At 36.5% G+C, this 24451-nt stretch overlaps 2 protein-coding genes across 19 annotated transcripts in view; both read left to right on the top strand.

Annotated features, from left to right (window-relative positions):
- Positions 1-4850, top strand: part of LOC124184613 (protein groucho-like) — a 56510-nt gene extending 51660 nt beyond the window's left edge. For 13 of the 14 annotated variants that reach the window (XM_046574519.1, XM_046574515.1, XM_046574516.1 and 10 more), the window contains 6 exons: positions 704-757; positions 913-1098; positions 1827-2048; positions 2586-2653; positions 2773-3652; positions 3718-4850. In XM_046574519.1, the coding sequence (XP_046430475.1) occupies positions 704-757; positions 913-1098; positions 1827-2048; positions 2586-2653; positions 2773-3652; positions 3718-3825 (1518 nt within the window). In that variant the 3' untranslated portion in view covers positions 3826-4850. The remainder of the gene's footprint in view (positions 1-703; positions 758-912; positions 1099-1826; positions 2049-2585; positions 2654-2772; positions 3653-3717) is intronic. The other variant, XM_046574527.1, reaches the window with a different exon arrangement.
- A 1643-nt stretch (positions 4851-6493) lies between these two features.
- LOC124184515 (unconventional myosin-IXa-like) lies at positions 6494-23416 on the top strand. Of its 5 annotated transcripts, none has more exons than XM_046574293.1 (15): positions 6494-6892; positions 8153-8203; positions 8739-9021; positions 9265-10184; positions 10382-10680; positions 10974-11233; positions 11362-11669; positions 11759-12096; positions 12212-12272; positions 12750-12797; positions 14197-14517; positions 15777-16757; positions 16833-16946; positions 17144-19353; positions 19514-23416. In XM_046574293.1, the coding sequence occupies exons 4-15, from the start codon at positions 9274-9276 to the stop codon at positions 20692-20694; spliced, it is 7032 nt and encodes a 2343-aa protein (XP_046430249.1). In that variant the 5' UTR covers positions 6494-6892; positions 8153-8203; positions 8739-9021; positions 9265-9273; the 3' UTR covers positions 20695-23416. The 5 variants fall into 5 exon arrangements, with proteins under 5 accessions (XP_046430249.1, XP_046430250.1, XP_046430252.1 ...); XM_046574295.1 differs by having other exon boundaries at positions 6497-6892; positions 8153-9021; positions 19514-20512; positions 20600-23414; XM_046574294.1 differs by lacking the exon at positions 12750-12797 and having other exon boundaries at positions 6495-6892; positions 8153-9021.
- Positions 23417-24451: the final 1035 nt, after the last annotated feature.

Raw genomic sequence — 24451 nt, 5'->3', positions numbered from 1 at the left:
ATTCAAACTAACAGCGAACCTTTTTCTTTCATATAAATTCAACGATCATCAGTATACAAGAAATTCGCGCAAACTATTAAACTCCTATTTTTGTTCCAACAAGTCGAAGTGCAGTAGATAAAAAATAACTCGATGATGACTGATCGTACATCAGTATCCATCAATGTTGCCGAATATTAATTCTCGCTTTTACATATGTAAAAAGTGGTACTCGTTAGAATTTTTGTCATTTTGCATACTATAATATTCGTGTTTGTATGTATACTTCGGGTTAGGTGACCGCAGCTTCGTGAGCCAATGACGATTGACTGTAATAGTATAACTCTTTCTGTGACCGGACGTACACGAGCTAGCGTTGTTTTATTCATACCATATGCTCATAGATACATATCCGTGCCTACAAGTGAAGTCCACTCCCGGTTATATCTCTTCTCCTCGTTGTAGTTATGACCTCTTCTTTGCCTCCGCGACGAAGGCAATTACGCACGTACATACATATACGTATGTACATATATGTAGGTACGTTTGCCAACCAAGAATAAGGAAAAGAAACAGATAAAACTAAGCCTTTCACCCATAAACTTCGGGAAGAAACTTGAAATGATCCGAGTTTAATGTTCTCTTCCGAAATCTAAGGTTTTTTTTTTTTTTTATTATTTTATTTTATTTTATTTTATTAAAAATTCATTTTTATTTGTTGCAGGAAAGCGATGGTGAAAAGAGTGACCAAGATCTTGTCGTGGACGTAGCGAACGAGGTACGTGTAATTTTTTTTCATCCCAGTATTACGCCCGCGAGTAAATTTAGTTCATTTACATCGTTATTTACGAAAATTTATACGCGACTTATATCGCTTCTGCAGCCTGCGAAGATCTGTCTAATATATTAATTTTATGCCTCGTTGAATGAAAGGAGCCTGGCTCGCCTCATGCCAACGGCGAACACGCAGATCCACGCGAGAACGGCACTCTTGAGAAACTTGGGGCCCCGGGCCCCGGCGGGGGGCCGTCTTCCGGGACCGCCTCCGTCAAGGACAGACCTCCGTCAAGGAGCGGTAGCTCTTCGGCGCGGAGCACTCCCTCTCTGAAAAGTAAAGATGTAAGATCTTGCGGAGAGCAAGTTCAAATTGGTTTCATTCATTTTCTATTTCATTCTGTCCAATCGACGTGTATTTTGACTGCAACGTCAATATATATATATATATATACGTATATTTGTGTTTGACTTACAGCAATTGAATATTTCGTTCTTTTTCGATATTCAGTTTACCTTACGACGGTGTTCGGCTGAAGCACCAAACGTCGCATATCATGAATTGTTTTTTTTTTCTTAATTTATTAATCTTTACCACTTACAGACATCATTTATTTTCGTATACATGTATTCGTTCCTTCCTAACGCCTTTCAAGGAACGAAGGTATGATAAGTGTTTCATTGAACATTTAAATTCGAACTTGGTCTACCACTTTACCATACCTTTAGGTAGTTTTGATCAATTTATTTGCTCCCACCCGTCTTTCTATTGTTATTGAACTCGATTATTTATACCGCATACGCCGTTATCCATTATACAGTAGTAATAACAATAACATGAAGAATAATAGCATTATAACATATTATAATAATACTCAATGTGTGTTTCGAAAAAGCCAATGTACAAGGTATCTAAACATCGTTGGCCCTTTCGTTTGCTTTGCTCGCTCGACCGTCGAGGTCCGTACTCCGGTATGAGTAATTTTTTTTAAATTCATACCGGTGATCGACTCGTTCGATGTTATTGAATTTTTCTCAAACACTTTCTTCTCTTTTGCCCCGTGTCAAAACAGATCGACAAGCCGGGCACACCTGGGGCAGGAGCGAGGGGATCTCGCAGCTGTACCCCAACTATGGGGGGCATTCCTGGTCCACTGGGCCCACGGGGTTATCATCCCCCATCATCGCAGCAGCAAACCCCACCTCAGGGCTATCAGGGCTTGCCCTCCCGCGGCAATGAGCCACCCCAATCTCCTTCATCTTACAACAACTTGCCTTACGCACGACCACCAATGGCAAGTTCATACATCTTACTGTAACGTTGTGTAATATAATGCCAAACGTCGTTTGCCAGATGATCCGGATCTGTAGAGAGAAATTATTATCTCACTAAAAATCCTCGTTTGTCTGTATCTAATTGACCTCTTCTCATCAATTCAAATGCATCGAATTAGTACAGTTATCTGCCAATGTACTTGTCATACCCGTGTCATTTGATCAGACATAAGAAAATCTCTTTGGAATTCATAATTCAACGGTATACTGAATTCACTGTGAAATTCGAAATCCGAATTGTTGTGTCCACGACTCAGGATTGTTTACCTCTCGTAGCATTCGCTTTTTTTTTCTTACAACCGATAAGTCTTACGAAAAGTTTATAGTCACGATGGCATTTCGCAGATGCCGTTCGGTATATAATGTGTTCATACTTCTAAAGATTAGCAAATCTGTAATTTTTCGAACAGCAATACATACTATTAATTCGAAAATATCTGTCGATGAGAAAGAAACCTTAGCGAATATTTAACGATAATTTATTGTTATATTTTCAGCTCGGATTTGACGGTCACGTTAGAATACCTGCTACTAATGGATTGAGTAACGTTCCTGGTGGTAAACCGTGAGTACAGGACGGAACAATTGTTGAATACGATTAAATCACTGAATATTAATATGGAAAAGTGTGTTATCGTAATATGTATTTTTTTATTTTTTTTTTTTTTTATTTTCCATTTACAGCGCATATTCTTTTCACATGAACGGAGAGGGTCAACTTCAGCCTGTACCTTTTCCAGCGGATGCATTGATCGGACCTGGAATACCAAGGCATGCGAGGCAAATCAACACTCTAACCCACGGTGAAGTTGTTTGTGCTGTGACAATATCAAACCCTACTAAATATGTCTATACCGGTGGAAAAGGTTGCGTGAAAGTTTGGGACATTGGACAAGGCGGTAGCGGTAGTGTGAAACCTGTATCACAACTTGATTGTCTACAACGAGACAATTATATTCGCTCTGTCAAACTTTTACCTGACGGACGGACACTCATCGTCGGCGGTGAAGCGAGCCAGCTTAGCATTTGGGACTTAGCTAGTCCTACTCCACGTATTAAAGCAGAGCTCACTTCGTCGGCACCAGCGTGTTATGCCCTGGCGATATCTCCCGATTCTAAGGTCTGCTTCAGTTGTTGCAGCGACGGGAATATCGCAGTTTGGGATCTTCACAATCAGACTTTGGTCAGGCAATTTCAAGGGCACACGGACGGTGCTTCATGTATCGATATATCAACGGATGGTACTAAACTTTGGACTGGGGGGCTGGACAACACCGTCAGGTCCTGGGACTTGAGGGAAGGAAGACAGTTGCAGCAGCATGACTTTACGTCGCAAATATTTTCCTTGGGTTATTGTCCGACTGGCGAGTGGCTCGCCGTTGGTATGGAAAATTCAAATGTTGAAGTACTTCATGCAACAAAGCCTGACAAGTATCAGCTTCACCTTCACGAATCTTGCGTACTGTCGTTGCGGTTTGCCTCATGTGGAAAATGGTTTGTTTCGACTGGGAAGGATAATCTGCTGAACGCGTGGCGTACACCTTATGGAGCATCTATATTCCAAGTGAGTTTTCTAATGATTGTGGTTTCACGTATTATTTTAACAATAATTACCACTCATTTTTGTAGTCGAAGGAGTCTTCGTCCGTTCTGAGCTGTGACATATCCACAGATGACAAGTACATCGTGACTGGTTCCGGCGATAAAAAGGCAACGGTATATGAAGTGATGTACTAAACTTTGTGCTACTTGTATATTTTCAATAACAATATGAAAATAATCGTAATCGTAATGATAATAATAATAATATTGAAACAAAAAAGAAACGAAACATTTTCCTAGATCTCATAAGATTTTTATAGTAATCATCATTCGTTACAAAACCATTGTACAATAGCTTTGTACTTCAAGAGAAGTAACGGTACAAGGATGACACAAACTTCACTACGCAGATGAAAAACTCTTGAACAATTTCTGCCTTGTGTTTGTATAAATGTGTTAATAAGTACATACCCCTAATGATAAGTGTCGTGTGAATGACTAAGCATACAATAGTGAGAGATAGTTGATTAAGGTATTGTTGCGAAGAATAAGTATTAATGCTAAAGGTATTAACATTACCTACTAGGTATTTTATTATCCGAAGCATAAGTAGGTGTGAAACTCTGTACAGAATGTACATGTTAGTTGTATTTGGTGCGATGTATAGGCTTATAAGACTTAATTACTACGCTGTAAAGTGACAAAAAATCCACAAAAACAAAAAAAAACTATTTCTCTACTTTAGCTAGATGGGAAGGGTTTGGATTGAGACAAGGTGAGATTTTTTTCAGGAAACTGGTGCATTGTTGTACATATTACTTTTCCCGAAAGAAATTTTGCTTTGGCTCAGGTAAATTCCTTTCTTAATAAAAATTACAAATCGTAACATAAGTGTCGTTTTACCTATAAATAGTGCAATGAACGGTATACATATAATTCTATTTATTATCACTAATAGCATCCCAGCTCTAGTGGCAATGTACGTTCTCATAAACTTAGTACGCCTCCTTCTACCCATACCTAGCAATAATACGTGATAAATAATAGCGCAACAATTTTCTTTATCGTTACAACAATCACAACAACAAACTTCGAGTTTCAGTGTTAAATAAAGTCATTCAAATGCGGAAAAATCTGGTGATTTACCTACTTGCGGTAAAAAAAATAAAAAGATGAAGGTTATCATGTAAACGTATCGAAATAAATCTAATGTATAAATATCCCCATACGCAAGTAATTGTGCCCTCTGTTTTTTTTAACGCAGTCAAGGGGTTATCTCAGTGTAACGGGTCGAAAAATAGCTGCCTTCCGCGATTTTTTATTTTTTGAAAGTTGAAATACGTCAATCAATCTGATTTTTTTATGTCAAATTAAAGCATTCACGAAGAACAGAAAATGAATTTTTAAATGTTAATTTTAATTTTTTTACATTTATTTTACATTGTTGCAAATCACTTCGAAAAGAAATAAGTCCACGGTGTATACGGTTGTGGCCGTAAATATTATCTGAAGCTAAATTTTTCAAAAGGTTATTAATCAGTATGAAAGCTCGTTATGGAGGATGTTTTTTTCAATTAACATTGACAAAATGTCGGTGGTTTGAAGCAAAATTATTGAATTTAGCTTAGTTTTTCCGCAGTTTTTCTATTCAAAAAATATGTTTGTAAAACAAAAAGCTTCAATAGCAAGATAAAGAATGTCGTGAAGAATGTTTGTCCAAATTTGAGACGCATAGCTTGAAATCTCTTCCGTTGAGAGTGTACACCGTTTTGAAAAACCACGTTTCGAGGAAAACGCGTTTAAAGTTTCGAAAGCCGAATTTTCATATAAATTGTTTACTTCTGATCAATCGGTGATGCCAGGTGCATACAATGTCCCTTCCGCTTTCTCAAAATTGTTTGTTATCAGCAGCAATTTCATGTTAACGAGCTGTTCTGGCTTCTTTAAAGTCCAGAGAGTTTCGGTGGTTAGCAGGTGAGATGCGCTCTGCCTTGTAATTTGCATTACAAAACACTATCGACGGTTGATTTCGTATGCATTCTTTATCAGCGGACAAGAATTGATCTCGGACCGATCTGACCACAAACAGTCAACACAAAGCTGAAAACCGAATCCGCGAATCAATTTTTCGTAAAATTTAACATCACCGTTACACTGCTTGCACTTGAGCAACTGTTGAAGAGCGCCGAAAATTAAACCACATTCAATTAAACCATAGCTGAAACTTTTGCGATTTTTTTTGCACTGTTTAGCCGCCGAAGTACTTGCGAATTCAGTATCGGTTGCAATGGAATGTCCATTTGTTCCTTTGAAACCTGCGGTCCTCTTCCTGACGCGCCGTACACGCCAGGTCTTACGCTTCTGCTCAAATCACTTTTCCTAAAAAAGGCTGTAGCGACCGAAATTATTCGAATTACGGCCCAAAAATTGAACAGCATGTTTATAATTCTCTATCCTATCAAATGATGCAAAGAGAAAAAGAACTCCGATTTTTTGAAAATTTCACTTGATAAATGTCTTACACCCGCTGTACGCGAATGCATGCTTAGTTGTGCACCCTGCAGGCGCAAAAGACTACATTGTAGATTGTTTGTCCGCCGCGAACTCTCGGTTATCGGTTCCTGCTCGTGCATCGAGATAATCATTTTGATATACAAAATTTTATACTGATTTCATGACTAGTGACAGTCTGTCCGGGCTTTTTTTTATTCTGGTAGTAACTCATGAACGAAATTAGCGGGCCGAGCGCCAATCACGGTGGTGGGGGAATGTAGGTTTTCGGCTTCTCAGCTATGAGCGCTTCCGAAGGTATTTCTCTTCTCTATCGATACCGTCCTGACGGTCACGTGGCTGGGTCGCCAGCAAATAGAAACCAGCCGGGAGACCCACGTGATCGTGAAAATCGAAATGGTGGATATATCGAGACGCAGGATCCGACGACGAGTTGAAGGACGATAACTGGGCAAGGGCCTAGTGGGTTAATCATTGTCCTGGAATAACTATCCATCTGATTTTATCTCGTTCGTAGTAAGTAGTGTTCGGTCGGTGACTGTGGAAACTTCTGACTAGTGAACAGTATCGCTAAACGCTATAACGGTGAAGTGTATTTGTGCCTCGAGCGAAGGGGACAGACCCGGACGGCAACACACGGGGCTTAAGAAGCATGCGTGAGAGCCGAGATTTTTGTTGTTCCGCGTACAGCAGTGTTTCTGTCACTAGGAATTTCACCGCAAAACCCATCGAATCCTCGGCAAGCCGTAAGGTATTGGTGCATCCTGTTATGTTTAGTCTATACCGCCGATCGGTTCCCGACACCCGCGAAAGTTAATGATCGCCGTAGCCAGCCTGGTTCCAAAATAAGATCGTAGGCCAGCTTACAGAGTTTGACAAGCCCCGATCTAGCCCAACACGTTTATGATTCGAAAAGTGCGCTGGTCAGAATTGACCTATTTGATAACCCGTTTCGACGTGAACGTGACGTTTCTTACATCGAAATTATTGTTCGATCTCGGCTTATCTTCACAATACTCTAATTATCTCCAACTAGTCATGATCTCTCTCAAAATATTCACGTTGCAATATCCACATCATACATGACTGATGACTGATCGCTTTACTGAATCATTTCGTTCATTTGATCATACTCAACACATCCTCAGACAATTAATTATCTCTACAGCCATGGTTGAGAAAAAATACGTATGCATCAAGTCAGAATTAGATTTTGTTGCAATACAACAATCCTTTCGGTCTTTTTTAACACTTTTTTCCTACCACGAATTCATCGTTTTATTTAATATTCGAATCAAACGAGAACAACAAGATATTTTTACCGAAGATTCTGTCTGAAATACATTTTGGCGTGGATCCAAAGTAATTCGCATGAATATCGAGGAGTTAAAAGATTGTTTAAAAATATGCCAACACCAGGCTCAAAATATCTTTTATTGAACGCCAAAATTGTTGAAATTCGTTATTCAACGTTAAACACTACTACATGATTCACAACGCTTACGAATTGTGTATGATACATTCTTGCTGTGAGCAGTGATAACACAGTACAATGTACTCCGAAACGAAGAACTTAAATTGAATATATTTTTATTATTTACAATTATTCACATTTTGATTGAGATACGACTAACGCTTACATTATAGTCATGTATCAAAAATAAATTTTTCGGAGAATGATCCTTTTAGATGGTATCATGTTACGTGGTACTAGAAAATTCTCAATGCACATGTATGTACATACATAGATTAAAATCAGATACGGGCATCTAGTTCTGTTGTACTATTGGAAGAATAAAATTGCAGAATGTTATCGGGTATTCATTATCGTCATTTTTTACTGATAAGCAAGTACTGATTGTTTTCAGTTCCTTACCCTAAGTAAATAGATTTTCTTATAACATCCTTGTTCATATTGATTAAGGTTCAAAGAAAGTAAACATCCATTTTCTATCACACGATTTTTCGCAGAAATCATTAATTAATATCTGTGTTTTATTTTTTGTTTCAGGAGCGCTGATTTTGCGTTATGGAATGATTCGTTCTATTCATCATGTGAAATGTAACTCAAATGATCGTACTATTGATTGAATTTAATAACCATCAAACACATAATACTCAAGGCATAATAGTGCTGCCTAACTCCAAGAAATTATAGATTTTTCTAGTCCATTGGAAAAATTGTGTAACAGTCTCAATTTCAGCAGCGATAGTAGCAGGCGAGAGTTGAATTATATCATACAAACTATTACAAATGAGTGATCAAACCAGTATTTGAAGGAATTTAGTTGTTATTGTACAGATGTAGAGTATATTTTGGTTTCCGTTCATAATTGAGACTGTTAATTTATGTGTATTTTATTAGTTAAGGGACTCCTCCATTGATTTGCAACTGTATATTGAAACAGTTTCAAAAAAGCTTACAATATTTAATCAAAGCACTGAAACAACTATTCAACTTGGCAAAATAATTTCTAATTGTATCACGACGAACAAAACTAGAACAACATTTATAATAATCAGTATATTAAAATGAAAAACTAATGCTACATAAAGTAACATACTAATTAATATACTTTCATGATTTGAAATAAAAGGTTGGTCACCAGATTACTATGTGAATGCGGTTAATGGGGTACAGCGAAGAACTGTCGAAGAGTGTAACTTTCAAGTGTTTGAGTAAATCAATATTTAAAGTCATAAAAACACACAATTAACCGATATTTCTAAAGTATCAGAAGCTTATTAACAAGATGTGTAAAAAGTATTTTAAACACTACCAACGTCAGGCGGATACAACGTTGCAGAGAGGAGATGAAGCGGTTCTGAAGTGTTTTATAGACGACATAGGACAATCTTATTAACCCTAGTAAGAGCAAGGTAAAGCCAATGATGCGTTCATATTGATTAGAAAAAAACTAATATTTCTAATATTTATAAGCATTTGTTGTATAGGTATGAGTATTCAAAGTTCAAATTTTCCTTATGCAAACAAAAAGCTGGATGTAGTTAAGTTTTCTTTGAACTCAGAGTTAAATAGAATTTTCACGATACAAAGACAAGTTTGTAGCATGTACCTAATTGTTGCTATTGTTAAATTAACTATTATCATTATTCATTCAGGGTTAAAAAATGGACAGCAACGGATCAGGAGTAGTGCAAGTATTCGTGGGCCAGTGGAGCGCTGAATACGAAGCACTCTCAATCAAAGCCACGAAACAAACATCATCCGCAGAGATTGTAGAATGTATAATCGAGCGGTTAGGATTTGTCGACGCAACCCACGCTAACAGCTATGAGTTAGCCGAAGTTGTTAGCAATTCTGTAGGGCAGGTGTGCAAAGAGAGAAGACTCGGACCAACGGAGTGTCCAGTAGCCCTGATGTTGTTATGGCCAAAAAATGCAGCTCAGCAGGAATACTATAGGTTTTATTTACGCAAAAAGCAGTCAGACTACTTGTGGTCTGACAGCAGATTTCCCATGGATCCTCAACTCTTGAAGGACTATTTTAATAGATTCTTGTATCAACCTCGAGACAAAGAGTACCCCGATCTTTGCCAACTGCCAGACCTCAACGAACAAACTCTGTTAGACAATTTAAGGGCAAGATTTTTGGCTGGAAACATATACACCTATGTTGGAAGTATCTTGATAGCATTAAATCCATTTAAATTCTATCCCATTTATAATCCAAAGTATGTTAAATTGTACCAAAACCGAAGACTTGGTCCCGACATACCACCGCACATATTTGCAATAGCTGATGCAGCATATCACTGTATGCTCAAAGAAAAGCGGAATCAATGTATCGTTATTAGTGGAGAAAGTGGTTCCGGAAAAACCGAATCAACTAATTTTCTATTGCATCATTTGACTGCTCTCAGTCAAAAAGGATCACATGGCAGCGGAGTGGAACAAACTATTCTGAGTGCTGGGCCAGTTCTGGAAGCTTTTGGCAATGCCAAAACGGCACACAACAACAATAGCAGTCGGTTTGGCAAATTCATTCAAGTCAACTACAAAGAAAATGGAATGGTTCACGGGTCAGTCGATATTCTGATTTATTCTTGTCACGCAATTCTGGACGAGTAATATATGAGTTAATTTTTGTTCTGGAAACACCTTCAGGAATTAATTAAATATTCGAAATTCAATGCCTATTTTAACTGTCATTTTACATTCTCATGTACAGATAGTTCGAATAACTTTTCCTAACAATCTTTTATATTTTGACTTACAGAGCAGTGGTTCAAAAATATCTCCTAGAGAAGTCAAGGATAGTGTCACAAGGAAAGAATGAAAGAAACTACCATGTATTCTACTATTTATTGGCTGGAGCCAGTGAACAAGAGAGGAAAGTGCTTCATCTTGGAACTACAGACCAATATAATTATTTGAATAAAAGCGGGTGTTACGGACTTGAGAATATCGACGAAAGACATGAATTCTCTAGGCTAAAGCAGTCAATGGAAATGGTCGGATTCACTCCTGAGAAGCAGAGACGATTATTTGCTGTTTTGTCTGCAGTTCTATTGCTTGGTAATTAATGTATATACAGGGAATCTCTGGTTAAAGGGCAACCTTCGAGCCTTGCGCACATCGCCAGCGTCAACACATGCACAAGTTCTCATTCGCATAATTTGTCTGCTACGCTTGGCACACATAAAAGTTATTCGTGTGTTGGTGCTGGCAGTGGCGCACATGGCTCTGAAGTTGCCCTTTCGCCAGAGATTTCCTGTATAAATAATTCTTTTACAAGATTTACCTAAAGAAACAATGTGGCTTTTTTTTTTGAAGACTATTTACATTGTATTTTGATTTATAATTTCCAGGTAACGTGGAGTTTCAACCCAGAAAGTCATATCATCACCACGACGAAGCTGTTGCAGTTAAGAACCCTGAAGTTGTAGCGCTTATCTCTGAGCTACTCAGGGTAAAACAAGACACGCTACTAGCTGCATTGACTGCCAAAAGAGCAAGAGCGTCAGGTGAAACATTAGTAATCAATTACAGACTTCCAGAAGCAATTGCTGCCAGAGATGCAATGGCTAAGTGTTTGTATGGAGCACTATTTGATTGGATCGTCCTCCAGGTAACAATAAGTCATTTGATGGCATGTATTTCTGATTTTTCTATTCAATTCCATTTTTACTCCATTGTTTTGTCGTTAAACAATACGTCAAATTTACATGATTATGTTACTCCTTGATTGCTGTTTAGGTGAACCATGCTCTGTTGTCAAAAAAAGACACATTGAGGGATCACCAAGGAAATAGTATTGGTGTCTTGGACATTTTTGGGTTCGAAGATTTTAAGATGTGCAATAGTTTTGAACAACTGTGTATTAATTACGCGAACGAACAATTGCAACATTATTTCAATCAGCACGTTTTCCAATACGAACAGCGGGAATATAGAAAGCAAGGTATAAGATGGACTGATATTGGGTACAGTGATAACTCAGGCTGTCTGCACCTTATCGAGGGGAAACCTAACGGTCTTCTATGCCTTCTTGACGATCAATGCAAGTCAGTGTTGTCTTAATTCCTCCATTAAATGTATATCTAATTTAAAATTTTATCATTTTCCTTATTCTGTAATTCAAATTCTGTTTCAGCTTTCCTGGTGCAACAAATGAGACACTACTGCAGAAATTTAATTCGGTACACAAAGATTCACCATTTTATGAGGCACCTCAGCGTCGTGAGGCAGCATTTGTTGTAAGACATTATGCCGGGACTGTCAAATATCAAGCAGCGAATATGAGAGAGAAAAATCTTGATTTGATGCGTCCAGATGGGGTTGTGGGTGTTTTAAAGAATTCTTCCCTTGCCTTTGTTCGCGAGCTAGTCGGAGCAGATCCTGTTGCAGTGTTCAGATGGGCGATCCTTAGAGCTTTTTTCCGTGCACACTTTGCATTTCAGGAAGCAGGTCGGGCACATAGACATGGCAGAGGTGGGTAAAATTTGATCGACATGTAATCTCGCAATTTATCATGAAGTCAAAATCTGGTTAACGACTGCAATTTTCCATCACAAGTCATAAAGTAAATTAATTCCTTTAATTCTAGCCGACGGGAACAAATCTTCTGTGCAAAATAGGTACAGGACACCCAATGAAAATTTGATAAGGTAATTAATAATTTCTTTATTAGTAGCTCACCTTGTGTCGGTATAAATGTAGAACTTATTCAACTTAGTCATTGGTGACTGTTTGAACCCACGTAAATTAATATACCAGGTTTATTCAATTTATTTGACATTAGATATTTAAAATTTGAATCTGTCACATTCGAAAGTAACAAGAAGTAAAGAGTGTTGTGATATTTATTTTCATATCTGCTGTACAGATTTCTTTACTGGAAACAAACAGCATAATGCAATAATTTTTACAAGTTTGAGATATATTTGAAAATTTATCACTCATATTCATTTACGAAGTTTCAAATGTCACTGGGAACATGTTAGACAACGAGAAACATTTTTGTACCACCAGGCAAGCAATATTAATGAATATAATAATTGCAAACGAGTACTAAAATGTGTGAAGAATTAAATCTAAAGTATCAATTACATTTACATAGGTTGTGTTGTCTTTTCTTCCTATAGCCATCTTGTGACGTTATCGGCTGTCAATCTTACTATTAACCGAATAGCGTAAGTGGTCTCATCGATCCACTATTAATGTTTTCGTTAAAAAGTTAGGTCTTACTCGTCACAATTTGCGATCATGAATTTACAATTATTATCAAAATACCGTAATGTTCCAAATATAAGTCGAAATTTTTTTGTCGGTGGCAGCATCTGTCTAAATCGTCTGTGTCTTATACGCGGACCTGTTTTGTGTAGGTAACTAAGTGAAACACCCTAAATACTTTCTCAGGATTGGGGGTCGTATTAAATGCGGGGTTGGCTTATACACTGAACAATACAGTATGTAATTCCATTCAAAATATCGTAAAAATTCATCACAAGTTGAGTGACAGATATACTGGGTGACCCAGGACTATCGGCCCATAAGCTACCATCGTATTGCTCATGAAAATCTACGACTGAAGCGTTTTTTATTTCTGATAGGAAATTTGTCATTTGTAGATTACAGTCATTCAATATTGGCCAATCCGGTAGCATCGGCTGACTCAGAACAGGCAAATTGGATGGGAAATTGGCAAATAACAATTTTCCTATAAAAAGTAAAAACGGTTCAGTTGCAGATTTTTGCAGGAAACTCTGTAGTCTATAAGGCAATAGTTCTGGCTCATCATGCATACTTTACTGAAGCGGCAGTGATTAAGAAAGTGTTTCTTTATTGCTGCTGCCATTATTAATTTCTTTTTGTGAATTCATGTGATGATGTTAGAAAATTTATGTGTTTAATATTTTTTTTTCAATTTTCGATATCCATTATACAAAATTCATTTTTCTTTGTTAGATGTGATTGGAATGCAATGAAACCATCATATTATCTCACGACCATGACATTCCATCATTTTATTCAGCGCATTGTTTTGTATACCTTGCAGCATGTCAGGAGTAATGGTATAACAAGCATTCGATTTGATTCTTATCATCCATAGGCATCAGATCAAACTGCATTAGCGTTACAAACTACCGCCATACAGTTCTGGAAACTATATCTCTATTGCCATCTTATTGTTAGGCATTCATGGCTCTGAAAATATCTTGACCTTAAAGAAAAACATTTTATGTCTGAAGATTCTGTGCAGAGTCGATTATAAAGTGAAAATAGAATTGTTTTTTTTTTTTAGGATAATGTTCTTTGCAATCACTTACAGTGTTTCACAACTGTTGTACTTTAACTATTTAATTGGCATGACCATCACCTCGTTACCTGTAATTGATCGTTTATTTTTTTTCCGTGCCTCTAATTTGTAATATATTTTCAACAATTGTTTTCCTAGTACAGGATAATGATTGATCAGTATTTCACTTTATACTCGAGAAATTGTAATTAAGCTGAATATTGTTAACATCATAATATTGTCCGAAGCACTGTATCGCCAGAAGAATGGCTAAGCATGATAGCATTTTTCAGTTCACACAAACATAGTCGTCTACCAAGTTATCAGAAGCAGCGCAGTGTCTGCTTACAACCAACAACTCCAACTGCCACATTAACACAAAACGAAAACCACGACAGTGTAAACAACAACCGGCTATCTTGGCCGCAGTTTAGAAACGTAAATCAGGTTCAACATGCAACGAATGTTTCTCCATCGAAGAATTGCTTAATAAAGGGAAGGGAAGATCTATCTGATGGCCATAATAAGTTCAGGCGGGGCACTCATATGCCTCTAGAGAAGGTGCTTCCTAAAGACGAAGCAAACGTCATGGAACGCGCTAATCAGATCGTTATGTATGTTATTAATATCGGTAACGAAGTAACTTCTCACGAGAGCTTTTTTTTCTATTCCTGTGCCAAGTACATATATTGTATAAAACTATTCTTGGTGAAGGGTTATTTAAAAAAAAATACAGCTATATTGTAGATAACTTTAATGAGATCCCCTCTAACAAAAATGCATTGTAGCTTTTGTGTTTCACAGATTCGTACTCTTACAAATATATTCGTATACTATCTAATAATTCGGAACTCCTCTCAAGAAGTTACAATAATTAATTACAGTCAATTACACTCACGTACGAAATTTTTTTTCTAAATTTTTAATGCAGAAGGTACGTTCCAAAAATGTAAATGACACTTTCAAAAAATCCTTCAGCTGTTATCTTCACAAAGTATCGCAAATCATTTCTTGTTGCACTCCTGTGATGTATTTATCAATTGTGATCATTGGTTTTTTGGATTCATATCACAATTTCATTCATTCTTCACCTGTGTCATTTCATTAAAACAATTTTTTGAATTTATATGACACACGCACTGTATGTAGCAGTGATTCAAGCATGCTTGATCTTTCATACAAATAAGATTCTTTTATTATTCCATTGTTGCTCAGATTAGTAATACAGTGATAACTATTTGAATTTTCTGAAGAAATTCAAATTTATTTCAATTTTATTTTGTAATAAATATGTTATTGCATGCAGTGTGACAAAATATTTGATACCTTAGGTTCTATAGTTCCAAAAAACCACGTTATCACGTATTTAGCACTGAATTAAGGAATATTGCAATTGAATTTGCTTGATTTATACATGTTATGCTTGGAATATATGCAAAGGTGATGAACTTTCCATTAAGTAAAATGCTTTGGAATAGTTCCCACGGCCTTTTAATTTTTTACACTAGCAATCAAACGAGGCATGTATACGTGTATACATATTATACGTGTATATATACGTGTATATATACGTGTATAACTATCAAATTATTCACCATGTCAATAATTTCAATATCCAAAATTAAATATCAACTGGATCCGGTACCCTTGTAATTTATGATACAGCAACTGTAACATTACAACAATGCCATGCTCTAATTGATTGTGCTGCCTAGCACTTTTATACTTAGAACCTACATGCCTCTATGCCTAGACTGCTTCAATAAATTCGTTTTTTCCTTAATCTATTTCCTGTCATACGCATACAAGTGATTATTTAATGCATCTTGCTTTACTTTGTTCGATTGAATAATGAAGACTTATGATTTCATAGGAAGAACAAATCATTCCGACCACGGGAACGGGGGAAAAAAGGCTTAAAAAATCTCCAAACTGTTAAAACACTTGCTGGGCGAACTCAGAGCTATGGTACAGGAGGTGGTCCTGGAAAAGCAAGAAAACAACCGATGACGGTTTCAGCACAATTTCAGCAAAGCCTGCACAGCTTAATGGACACTTTGAACCAGGCGAATCCCTTCTTTATTCGATGCATTAAAAGTAATGCTAATAAGGTTCCTAACAAGTTTGATGAAGAAACTGTGCAGCGGCAGCTTAGGTACACTGGTATGCTAGAAACTGTACGAATCAGACAAGCTGGATTCAATGTCAGGCTGGCCTATGAAGAGTTCATTCAACTTTATCGGATGCTACTTCCTAAAGGCCTTCTCAGTTCGCAATCGGACGTCAGAGATTTCCTTCTTACTCTAAATTTGAACAGGGATAACTATCAGCTTGGATCCACTAAAGTATTTCTACGGGAATCAGAAAAAATCAAATTGGATATTGAACTGCATCAGCAAATCATAACTAGCATCACAACCATACAGAAGTGGTTTCGAGCTTGTCTTGAAAGAAGAAAGTTCATTAGACTAAAAAATGCTGCTGTTCAAGTCCAATCGTTTTGGAGAATGGTTAGCGCTCAGAGATTAGCACAAAGTATACGTGCACGTGAAGCAGCAGTTCGCATTCAGGCTTTGTGGAAGGCTTACAAACAGCAGAAGTGGTTTAAAAAGCTTAGAGCCGGTGTAATTGCTTTTCAAGCCTGTGTCAGAGGAAATATTGCAAGAAAAATGTATTATGACATGAAGAAAAAACGAACAATTGTGACTGATATTTTGGCCGACCAGGAATTGCAGCGACGAAGAATTGAGAATACTGATGTTGCAGTCAAGAAATTGAACCACATGGGTACAGACTATAAAGACTCTACATTTGCAGACAATAGAGATTTCAACAGATGTCGCGATGGCGATGAGTACGTAGTTTCGTTTTTGTATAATTTTTTAACCCACATCTTACAGAAGATTAATATAATATTATATGTTTTTAGGACGAATAACGAAGAGCAATTTTTATCTCAAGCATCACAAGTTTCTTGCGAAGAATTACCTTCTGACCCACCAAAGAAGGCAGAATCTCATGAATTTATTCTACCACCTTTAAGGTATGTGCAATAGTTTTCCAATGTAATTATTTATTGGTTCACAGTTTTTGGCATAAAACAGAGTAGCATGAATGTTTAATTGAAAAGCCGAATTTTACAAGGACTCTGCTGTTTCCCTAGTTAGTTTTCTTATCAAATTTTTATCACGACAGTTCGCTAGTCCTATGAACATATTAAACGCGCATTTAATATTACAGGATCGAGGACAAGAATAAAGAGGCTTTGGTTGTCGACTCAAACATTTCCTACTCTAAGCGAAAGTTAACAGCTAACAAACGATTGTTGACTGATCCTTCTACACCCCTGAAAATGGTAGAGCCGTTGTATGGTGAAGATGTAACAGAGCGCAAAGGGAGTCTTGAAAGTTTGGCAAGCTTAAGAAGTTTTGAATCTCAAGTTAGTGCTGATAGCTCTGAGTCTCACTATTCTCAAGAAAATGTTGTCAGTGGTAACTTGAATAACAAGCCTGTTCCGATTACGAGAACAAAGCGAGGCGAACCAAATCCATCGATTTCTCTCAATACGAATTTAATACATATAAATAGAACATCTGTAACTAATAGAAGAACAGACAGTACATCAACTGGTTATAGTGACTGTGAACTTGACGTCGAAACGCCCAACGCTGTTCAAAGTGCCCCACCAATGTTCACGTCGTCACCAGTGTTTCCATCTCCTCAAGTTAGATGTCCTCATTTAAGTCTGACGCATAGTCCCAACTCTGATATATGGCGAAGACGATCAGATGTATCTACCATTACTCAATCTACCAACGTTTCACAATATCAAAATATTAATGAAAACCTTCTGGATCAAGCCAAGTTGGAGCGATTGACGGAAGCCGCAAATTATAACGTCAAGCACGACTCTAATAGCCGTTTTTTGCGAAACGAAAGTGCCACGAGTCGAGAGCAGAGAAGGCTCAGTGAGAATACTATGCCAAATGACCGTTTGGAAAGTGTAACTAATGCATTAACGAAAATGGATCGTTTTGGTTTAAATAAGGATATCAAAGATTATGTCTTACGTCGACAAAACTCCGAAGGAGATACAACTGGGAAAATTGACATATCGATGCACGAAACTGCTATGAAGATGCCATACAAAACTTCTCCGCTCCCCAAAGAAAAAGATACAATGATAAAAGAAAAGTCAGAACCAGATGTTCCTGTCAGATGTGCTCGGAAAAATCGGCCTACAAGAGAGGCCCAGTGTCGATCCATGGGCGATAGTGTATCTGAATCAAATACAAATGAAGCACGAAATCTTTTCCTCGGTACCATAAAAGAGGGGGACTCGAATAAATCGTCCAATGTCTGGACTAGAAAACAGGTTTCTAATGATCCAGCAACGAGATCTGTTACAGACTGGCCAGTAAATAAACATGAACCGATTTATAAAGTTCAGCAACCCGGAAAACGTAATAGAGCAAACGCTGTACCAACGTTGGAATTGCACAGAAGAAATTCAGATCCTGCTACTAAAGTTTCTGGGCTTAGTGTCGATAAAAGTTTAGGAGCTGATACGAGTCCAAATGACTTGAAACTTCCTCCAGGTTTGGGAGAAATGGAATGGAAAGGTAACCAGCTTTTCCTTGCTGGCCATAGATTCAGAAAAGTAGCCCGATACTCTAAGGATGACGTTTGTATTTGTTGTAACGAAAAAATGGATGCGTTTGTGACGCAGGGATTCAAGTGCGCGGATTGCAAACAACTTTATCACGTCAAGTGTATTCAAAATGGAGGTGTAAATAGAATACCGTGCTTATCTATGAATGCACCAGATAGAAGGAAAAGAAAATTACGATCAGCATATGAATCTAATAAACAACCCGTGGTACCAAAATTCAGTTTGACGGGAACTTCGGCATTTTCAGACAGCACTGATAAAATAATTTCAGATGCCAAGGAACTTGGACTTATGCAAGACTTTATTACGAAGAAAATATATAAAATGGAAGGCCAGGAAGAGGGTAAAAAGCCAAGCGAAGTGGATCGTGTTTTTAAACTAGCGTTAGGGAAATTCAAAGAGGACTTGGTCATTACCTACAGTGTTGTCATTCAGCAAGGAGTCGAAGGAAACATTAAGTACACAGATCTAATAGCAAATTTTTTGCACGTAATGGAAACAGTTTGTAAACAAGAAAACACTAGAGAGGACTTCCCTGTTACAATGGGTGTGAACGCGTTTCGGGGATTTATGAATGAATTCATGACTCTTGTCAAAAACGAAGCTCCTGAGAAACAAAGCAAGAGCAAACGGAAAAAGGATAAAAAACGGAAGCAAGAAGAAGCAATACATCATGGCAATCACACTTTCCAGTTGACTATAATCAACATCCCAACAGCTTGCGAAGTTTGCACCTCGTTCTTCATGTGGCCAATCGAGCGGGGACTTGTCTGCCAAAGTAAGTATAGAGTATATTCATCAATATTTTTACTGAAACTTATCCAGGTCCTTAAATCACACCTAATTATATGGTATTTCATGACGGATTTTTTATTTCGACGTATTACACTTATATTAGAATGCTTGGTATAAAAACATGCCCTAATTTTTCGTTTCAGATTGTAAATTAACATGTCATAAAAAGTGCTTTGGAAAAGCGACAGCGGAATGTGGAAAAGAAGGAATAACGTCTGAAATGAATTCACGCAAGGTTTTCGGTATTCCACTATTCAAGCTGGATTGCGGGGATGGAAAAGTACCTTTGGTGGTAGATAGATTAATTACAACAATAGAGCTGCATGGTCTTTATACAGAGGGCTTATATAGAAAGAGCGGGGTGAGCTCTAAAGTGAAAGAATTGAAGTTAAAAATGGACGAAGGTGCTTTAGAAGATGTAGACTTTGAAAATTATCAAGTACACGTTCTGGCTGCTGTGTTGAAGAGTTTCTTCAGAGATATGCCTGAACCGTTGCTGACTTTCGAATACTATGATGATTTTCTACATGCAGCCAATCTCACAGATCCACATGATAGAATTTGTACCCTTTTTGCAATATTGAAAAAGCTGCCAAAACCTAATTTTGATCTAATGGAACGATTGATCGTTCATTTGGCGAGAGTAGCTCTTCATGAAGTTGATAATAGAATGTCATCATCAGCGCTGGCCATAGTATTTGCACCTTGTATCTTGAGAACAAATCGAACACTACCTGCGCAGGATTCGCTACAAGATGTCGGTAGGCAGACACGATGCGTCGAGACAATTGTACAAGAGAAGCTACGAGTTGTTAGGGCTACTCTAGATGATATATGTACTCTCGAGTATGCTTGCCGTACTGCTACTCATCGCCTTTCCAGTCTTCGATCTTCGAAGATTTTCAGCCCTGAGGAGCTTGGGCCTGTAACTTCTAGCACTTTGGGACGTGGTAACAGTAGCGAAAGGGGTGATGAGGAAGAGGCAATTCTCGTTGGTCACATTCAAGAAATTCAGAAGGAGAAAGCACTACTCACATCGACTTTGCCAAGTCTAACTAGAGCTTCGTCAGATGACGATCTACTCTTATCTGCTACAGATTTAGATGATGGTTCCCTTGACGAAATCATGCCCCCTTCTTCCGGTAAGTTTGTTATCCTTGTAGGAATAGTAGAAGCAGAAATTATATCCATTTATAGGTCGAAAGTGACGAAATTTTTTCACATTTCAGATGGCATCCCACGGAAGAAGATTATCCAAAGACAAAGTTCAGCAGATAATGCCTTTCCCACTGTTAACGTTGACGAAGATATGGTAATGGTATGACCAGTAGTTCTTACCCACAGATAACTTTGCTCGTTAAGTATACTAGATGATGTGAAAAATATCGATATTTTGAGCAACAAATTGGCTCTTAGTGTAACTTCTCCGTGGTTCAGCTTTTAATCGTCGTTTGCTAACAATATTGCGAATTTGATGTTAGTGAAAATTGACGTAAGGTAGGTTGAAAATTTGTTGACTCCATCCAATGAAAAATTGGTAATGACATGCAATCATTAAGCTTGCAGAAATTATGCAGAGAATGCAAAAGGAAGTAATAATTGCATAAAAAAGCATTTCAGCTTATCAAATAAGGCAAGATATATATATCGGCACTTTCATCGGGCTATCTATTGCCTAGATTCTTGAATGTCACTTATTTCTTTTATGTACCTTGCACTAAATCTGCTTTACGAGAGTTCGGGAAACTGTCATGATATAATTTTATATTATTTAGAATGCATTCCTTACAAAAGACTGCTGTTCATAGGAGTTTAGTGGCCATTATTTGGGCATTCATTTCGTATTTTTAGTTTTGCTATAATCGTTTACACTGTATAGCAATTATCTCGCGCAAATATTCCGATGTTTTGAAAGCTCAATTTTGGAATAGAAAAAATTAATTGTAACAACTATTTTTTTTTCTTTTTTTTTTCAATAAGGTATGCTTCTTTCAATTGTAGGCTAATGAAAAGTTTAAGTATTATTTTTTTTTTTTTGCACTCAACGTCAATCGAGTTACCTAGGTAGTCATGAATAGAGTCGTAGAAATATTCGTAGATGAAAAATATGGAGTTAACAAATATATGCTTGGAAATCTTTAGCCAATATTTTTTATCCAAGCACTAAGCCGTGTAGTCAAAACGGTTAAAAAAATACTACTTGAATTACGAGAACCAAGGGAGAAAGTTATCAAAAATACTTTTTGCATTAAGAGAGAGCAAAAAATTAGAATAAACCAAAATATAGTGTGTACACTGTACATATTATACTACTGTTCCATGATATTCTGTTATTATTGTTACATTTATGAAAATGTTGCCAAGATTATATTTCTACTACTATTGTCAGTAGACATTTTTTTTTTCATGCTGCCCTAGGAAGTAGCATTCAATACTAGCGAATTCTTTTAATTTTTCTCGCGGTTTGTTTTTAAGAATATTTTTATTTCGTGCCTTTTTATGCAGAGACACTGAATGGGGGCAGACTGATTGAACTTTGTCTGTTAAGCAAATTATCATTTTAGTTTGTTAATCGATTTCAAACATTTCTTTTATTTCTTTCATCATCTATTTGATTTTGTTAGGTTTGCTTTTACTGTCTCAATTCACACATCTTACATAATTTTACTTCAAGTTTAAGCGAACAAAAAATTGGTAATAATAGTGGAAAAGTAATCTTTGGGAAATTACTCGACGAAAACGCGTGTCGTTTGATTCCATATCAGAGTTAAGTTTTTTGATAGTTAATTGAGTATAAATTGAATGCATAGTCATACTATGCGAGTACATCCTTTAAATGAATAATTGCGACTGCAACATGATATTATAACCCAGTGTTTTAATAATCAGGACAATGATGATCTATGTACAATAGAAATTTCGATGATCAATTTTCAAGCATAATACCTAAATTGGAATATTATGTGTTATCAATTGATATTCTTTCTTTTTGTGAGATTTCTAAGGACTCAATGTACCTTTTTAGCGTAATCAAACAGCACTGTATAACTTGTAAGTCTAAAAATCAGAAGAAACTCGCAGGTGGCTCGTGTTACTAATGGATGTATATTGTTACTCCTTTATTTACAACATACGTGGCTTTTCATTAATAATTTTCTTTTCTAAAAATCGATTCCACTTTGTACCTTGCCGCAAAAGGAATTTAATATTCAATTAGGAATAACGTATAGACAAGGATAGAGATCAATAACACACTGTTCTACGTATAGGTTGTGTTGATTGGTAGCATGAGCCTACATATTCACGTAATCCGTGTATAATTGTGTTGAAAACTCAATTCTGTAAATAACCGGTTTTACTAAGCGTACTAGGATTGTGCACTCGTCACTTGAAAAAAAAAAAAAAGAAAAAAAAACAAACAAAATGTTGTCTGTTCTTCCAAAAGCTATTCTTAATTCTATTTAACTACAATATTGTTACTTTGAGAGGTTTTTAAAAGGGAAAATTGAAAAAGAATAGAATTGATCATAGATAACAATACGAATCACAGTTTTTAACGAGTTTAATCGATATCAGTCGGCAAAATATTTTTAACTCTTTTAGACTATTTTAAAAGTGAACGATTGGTTCGAACCTTTTATGCTTTATATATTTTAAAGTATATAAATAAAATAACTTGAAGAGATAGAGTTACATTAAACGAGAAAAGAAATAGTAATTTAAGAAAGCTAAAAAATTAGAAGATTAAAAAATATAAATCAATATAATTGTTATTTTCCTATTATTGCCATGACATCTGGGTGAGCTTGAACAAAAACACAATGTTATTAATGAAATTATGGCAAAGAAATTGTTTTTAACTTATACATATTAGCCACAGCACGGTTTATGACGCACTTGAGTGTTGTACTGTTTCATGGGATAAGATTGTGCAGTTTATTTAGATTTATATCTGAATATTTGTTGACACACACACACACACACACATATACACATATATATATATATATATATATATATTTATATATATGCATATACATATGTATATACGTGTATATACATATAGTTATATAATATATATATATACATACATAACAATAACTAAACATTAATCATTATTATTAACTAATATATTATGAACACATACGCTTCTATTGTGCATGGTGCTTTTCATGGGTGCCAGGTGCGAGCAGTGATTCTACTTAATAATTTTGTTATTAAATATAACTTATACACGTATTCTATACATATATTCGGGGATTATTATGACAGAAATCTCAATCCAAGTTCTATTCCTGAGGTATAGATGCGATGTCACCATGATAAGTGTAAGATTGAGTAGGTAGACAAACATTCATGACAATATTGTGTAATCAGTAATCAGATTCATTGCTTGAAAAACTATCCTCGTACAACAAAAAAATAACGATCAAAGATTTCTATATACTAGTTTAGTTATAGAAAGAAAAAAAAATCAAGTTTCGACTAATCGAGTGGCTCTAGGTGCAAATATTTTTATTTTTTTTTATTTTCGCCCGCCTATCACGACGTACACGGCGTTTCGGTAACGGAGTTCAAGCATTTACCGGGAATGGAATTCAGCAATTAAAATTGAATTGAAAACACGAACAGTATAATGTCACATCATACGCGGTGTTATTCAACGCTATTAGCATTTACTACGTATCGTTAATCGTAAACCGATTGTCTTCATTTTCGTTCGCGATATCTGACTTTTATTGTCATTATTCAATTTCGCACATATCGTTATACAATCATAGATCGGAAAAAAATACGTACGCGTAGAAGCAAGCGAATGTCGGTTCGGGTTGTGCTCGTAAAATAATTAATTAATAAAGACATCGGCAGTAGTGGAATCACTGATATTTTATCACTTTTGCGTTTTGAAATATTTATTTAACCTTCCGTATACGACGCATGCCCGATATTTCTTGTTCTCGGAACAGGGATACCCTGTACGTTATGCGGAGAGGCATTATTGAGCTTAGGTGTCAGACCTGAACTCTAATCTCGTAACGTTAATTCCATCGGATCTAATTCGAGATGATCGGTGAGAACCT

Source organism: Neodiprion fabricii, chromosome 6, assembly GCF_021155785.1.
Source record: "Neodiprion fabricii isolate iyNeoFabr1 chromosome 6, iyNeoFabr1.1, whole genome shotgun sequence".
Taxonomy (NCBI): domain Eukaryota; kingdom Metazoa; phylum Arthropoda; class Insecta; order Hymenoptera; family Diprionidae; genus Neodiprion; species Neodiprion fabricii.
The sequence above is the reverse complement of the archived record's forward strand: the minus strand, read 5'-3'. Positions and strand labels throughout refer to the sequence as shown.

Excerpts from the sequence above, each read along its gene's own strand:
- LOC124184515 (XM_046574293.1), top strand. The coding sequence starts at position 9,274 with ATGGACAGCAACGGATCAGGAGTAGTGCAAGTATTCGTGGGCCAGTGG. Across the intron at positions 10,185-10,381 it reads GAAAATGGAATGGTTCACGG|AGCAGTGGTTCAAAAATATC; the intron begins GTCAGTCGATAT and ends TTTGACTTACAG. Across the intron at positions 16,947-17,143 it reads TTTATTCTACCACCTTTAAG|GATCGAGGACAAGAATAAAG; the intron begins GTATGTGCAATA and ends TTAATATTACAG.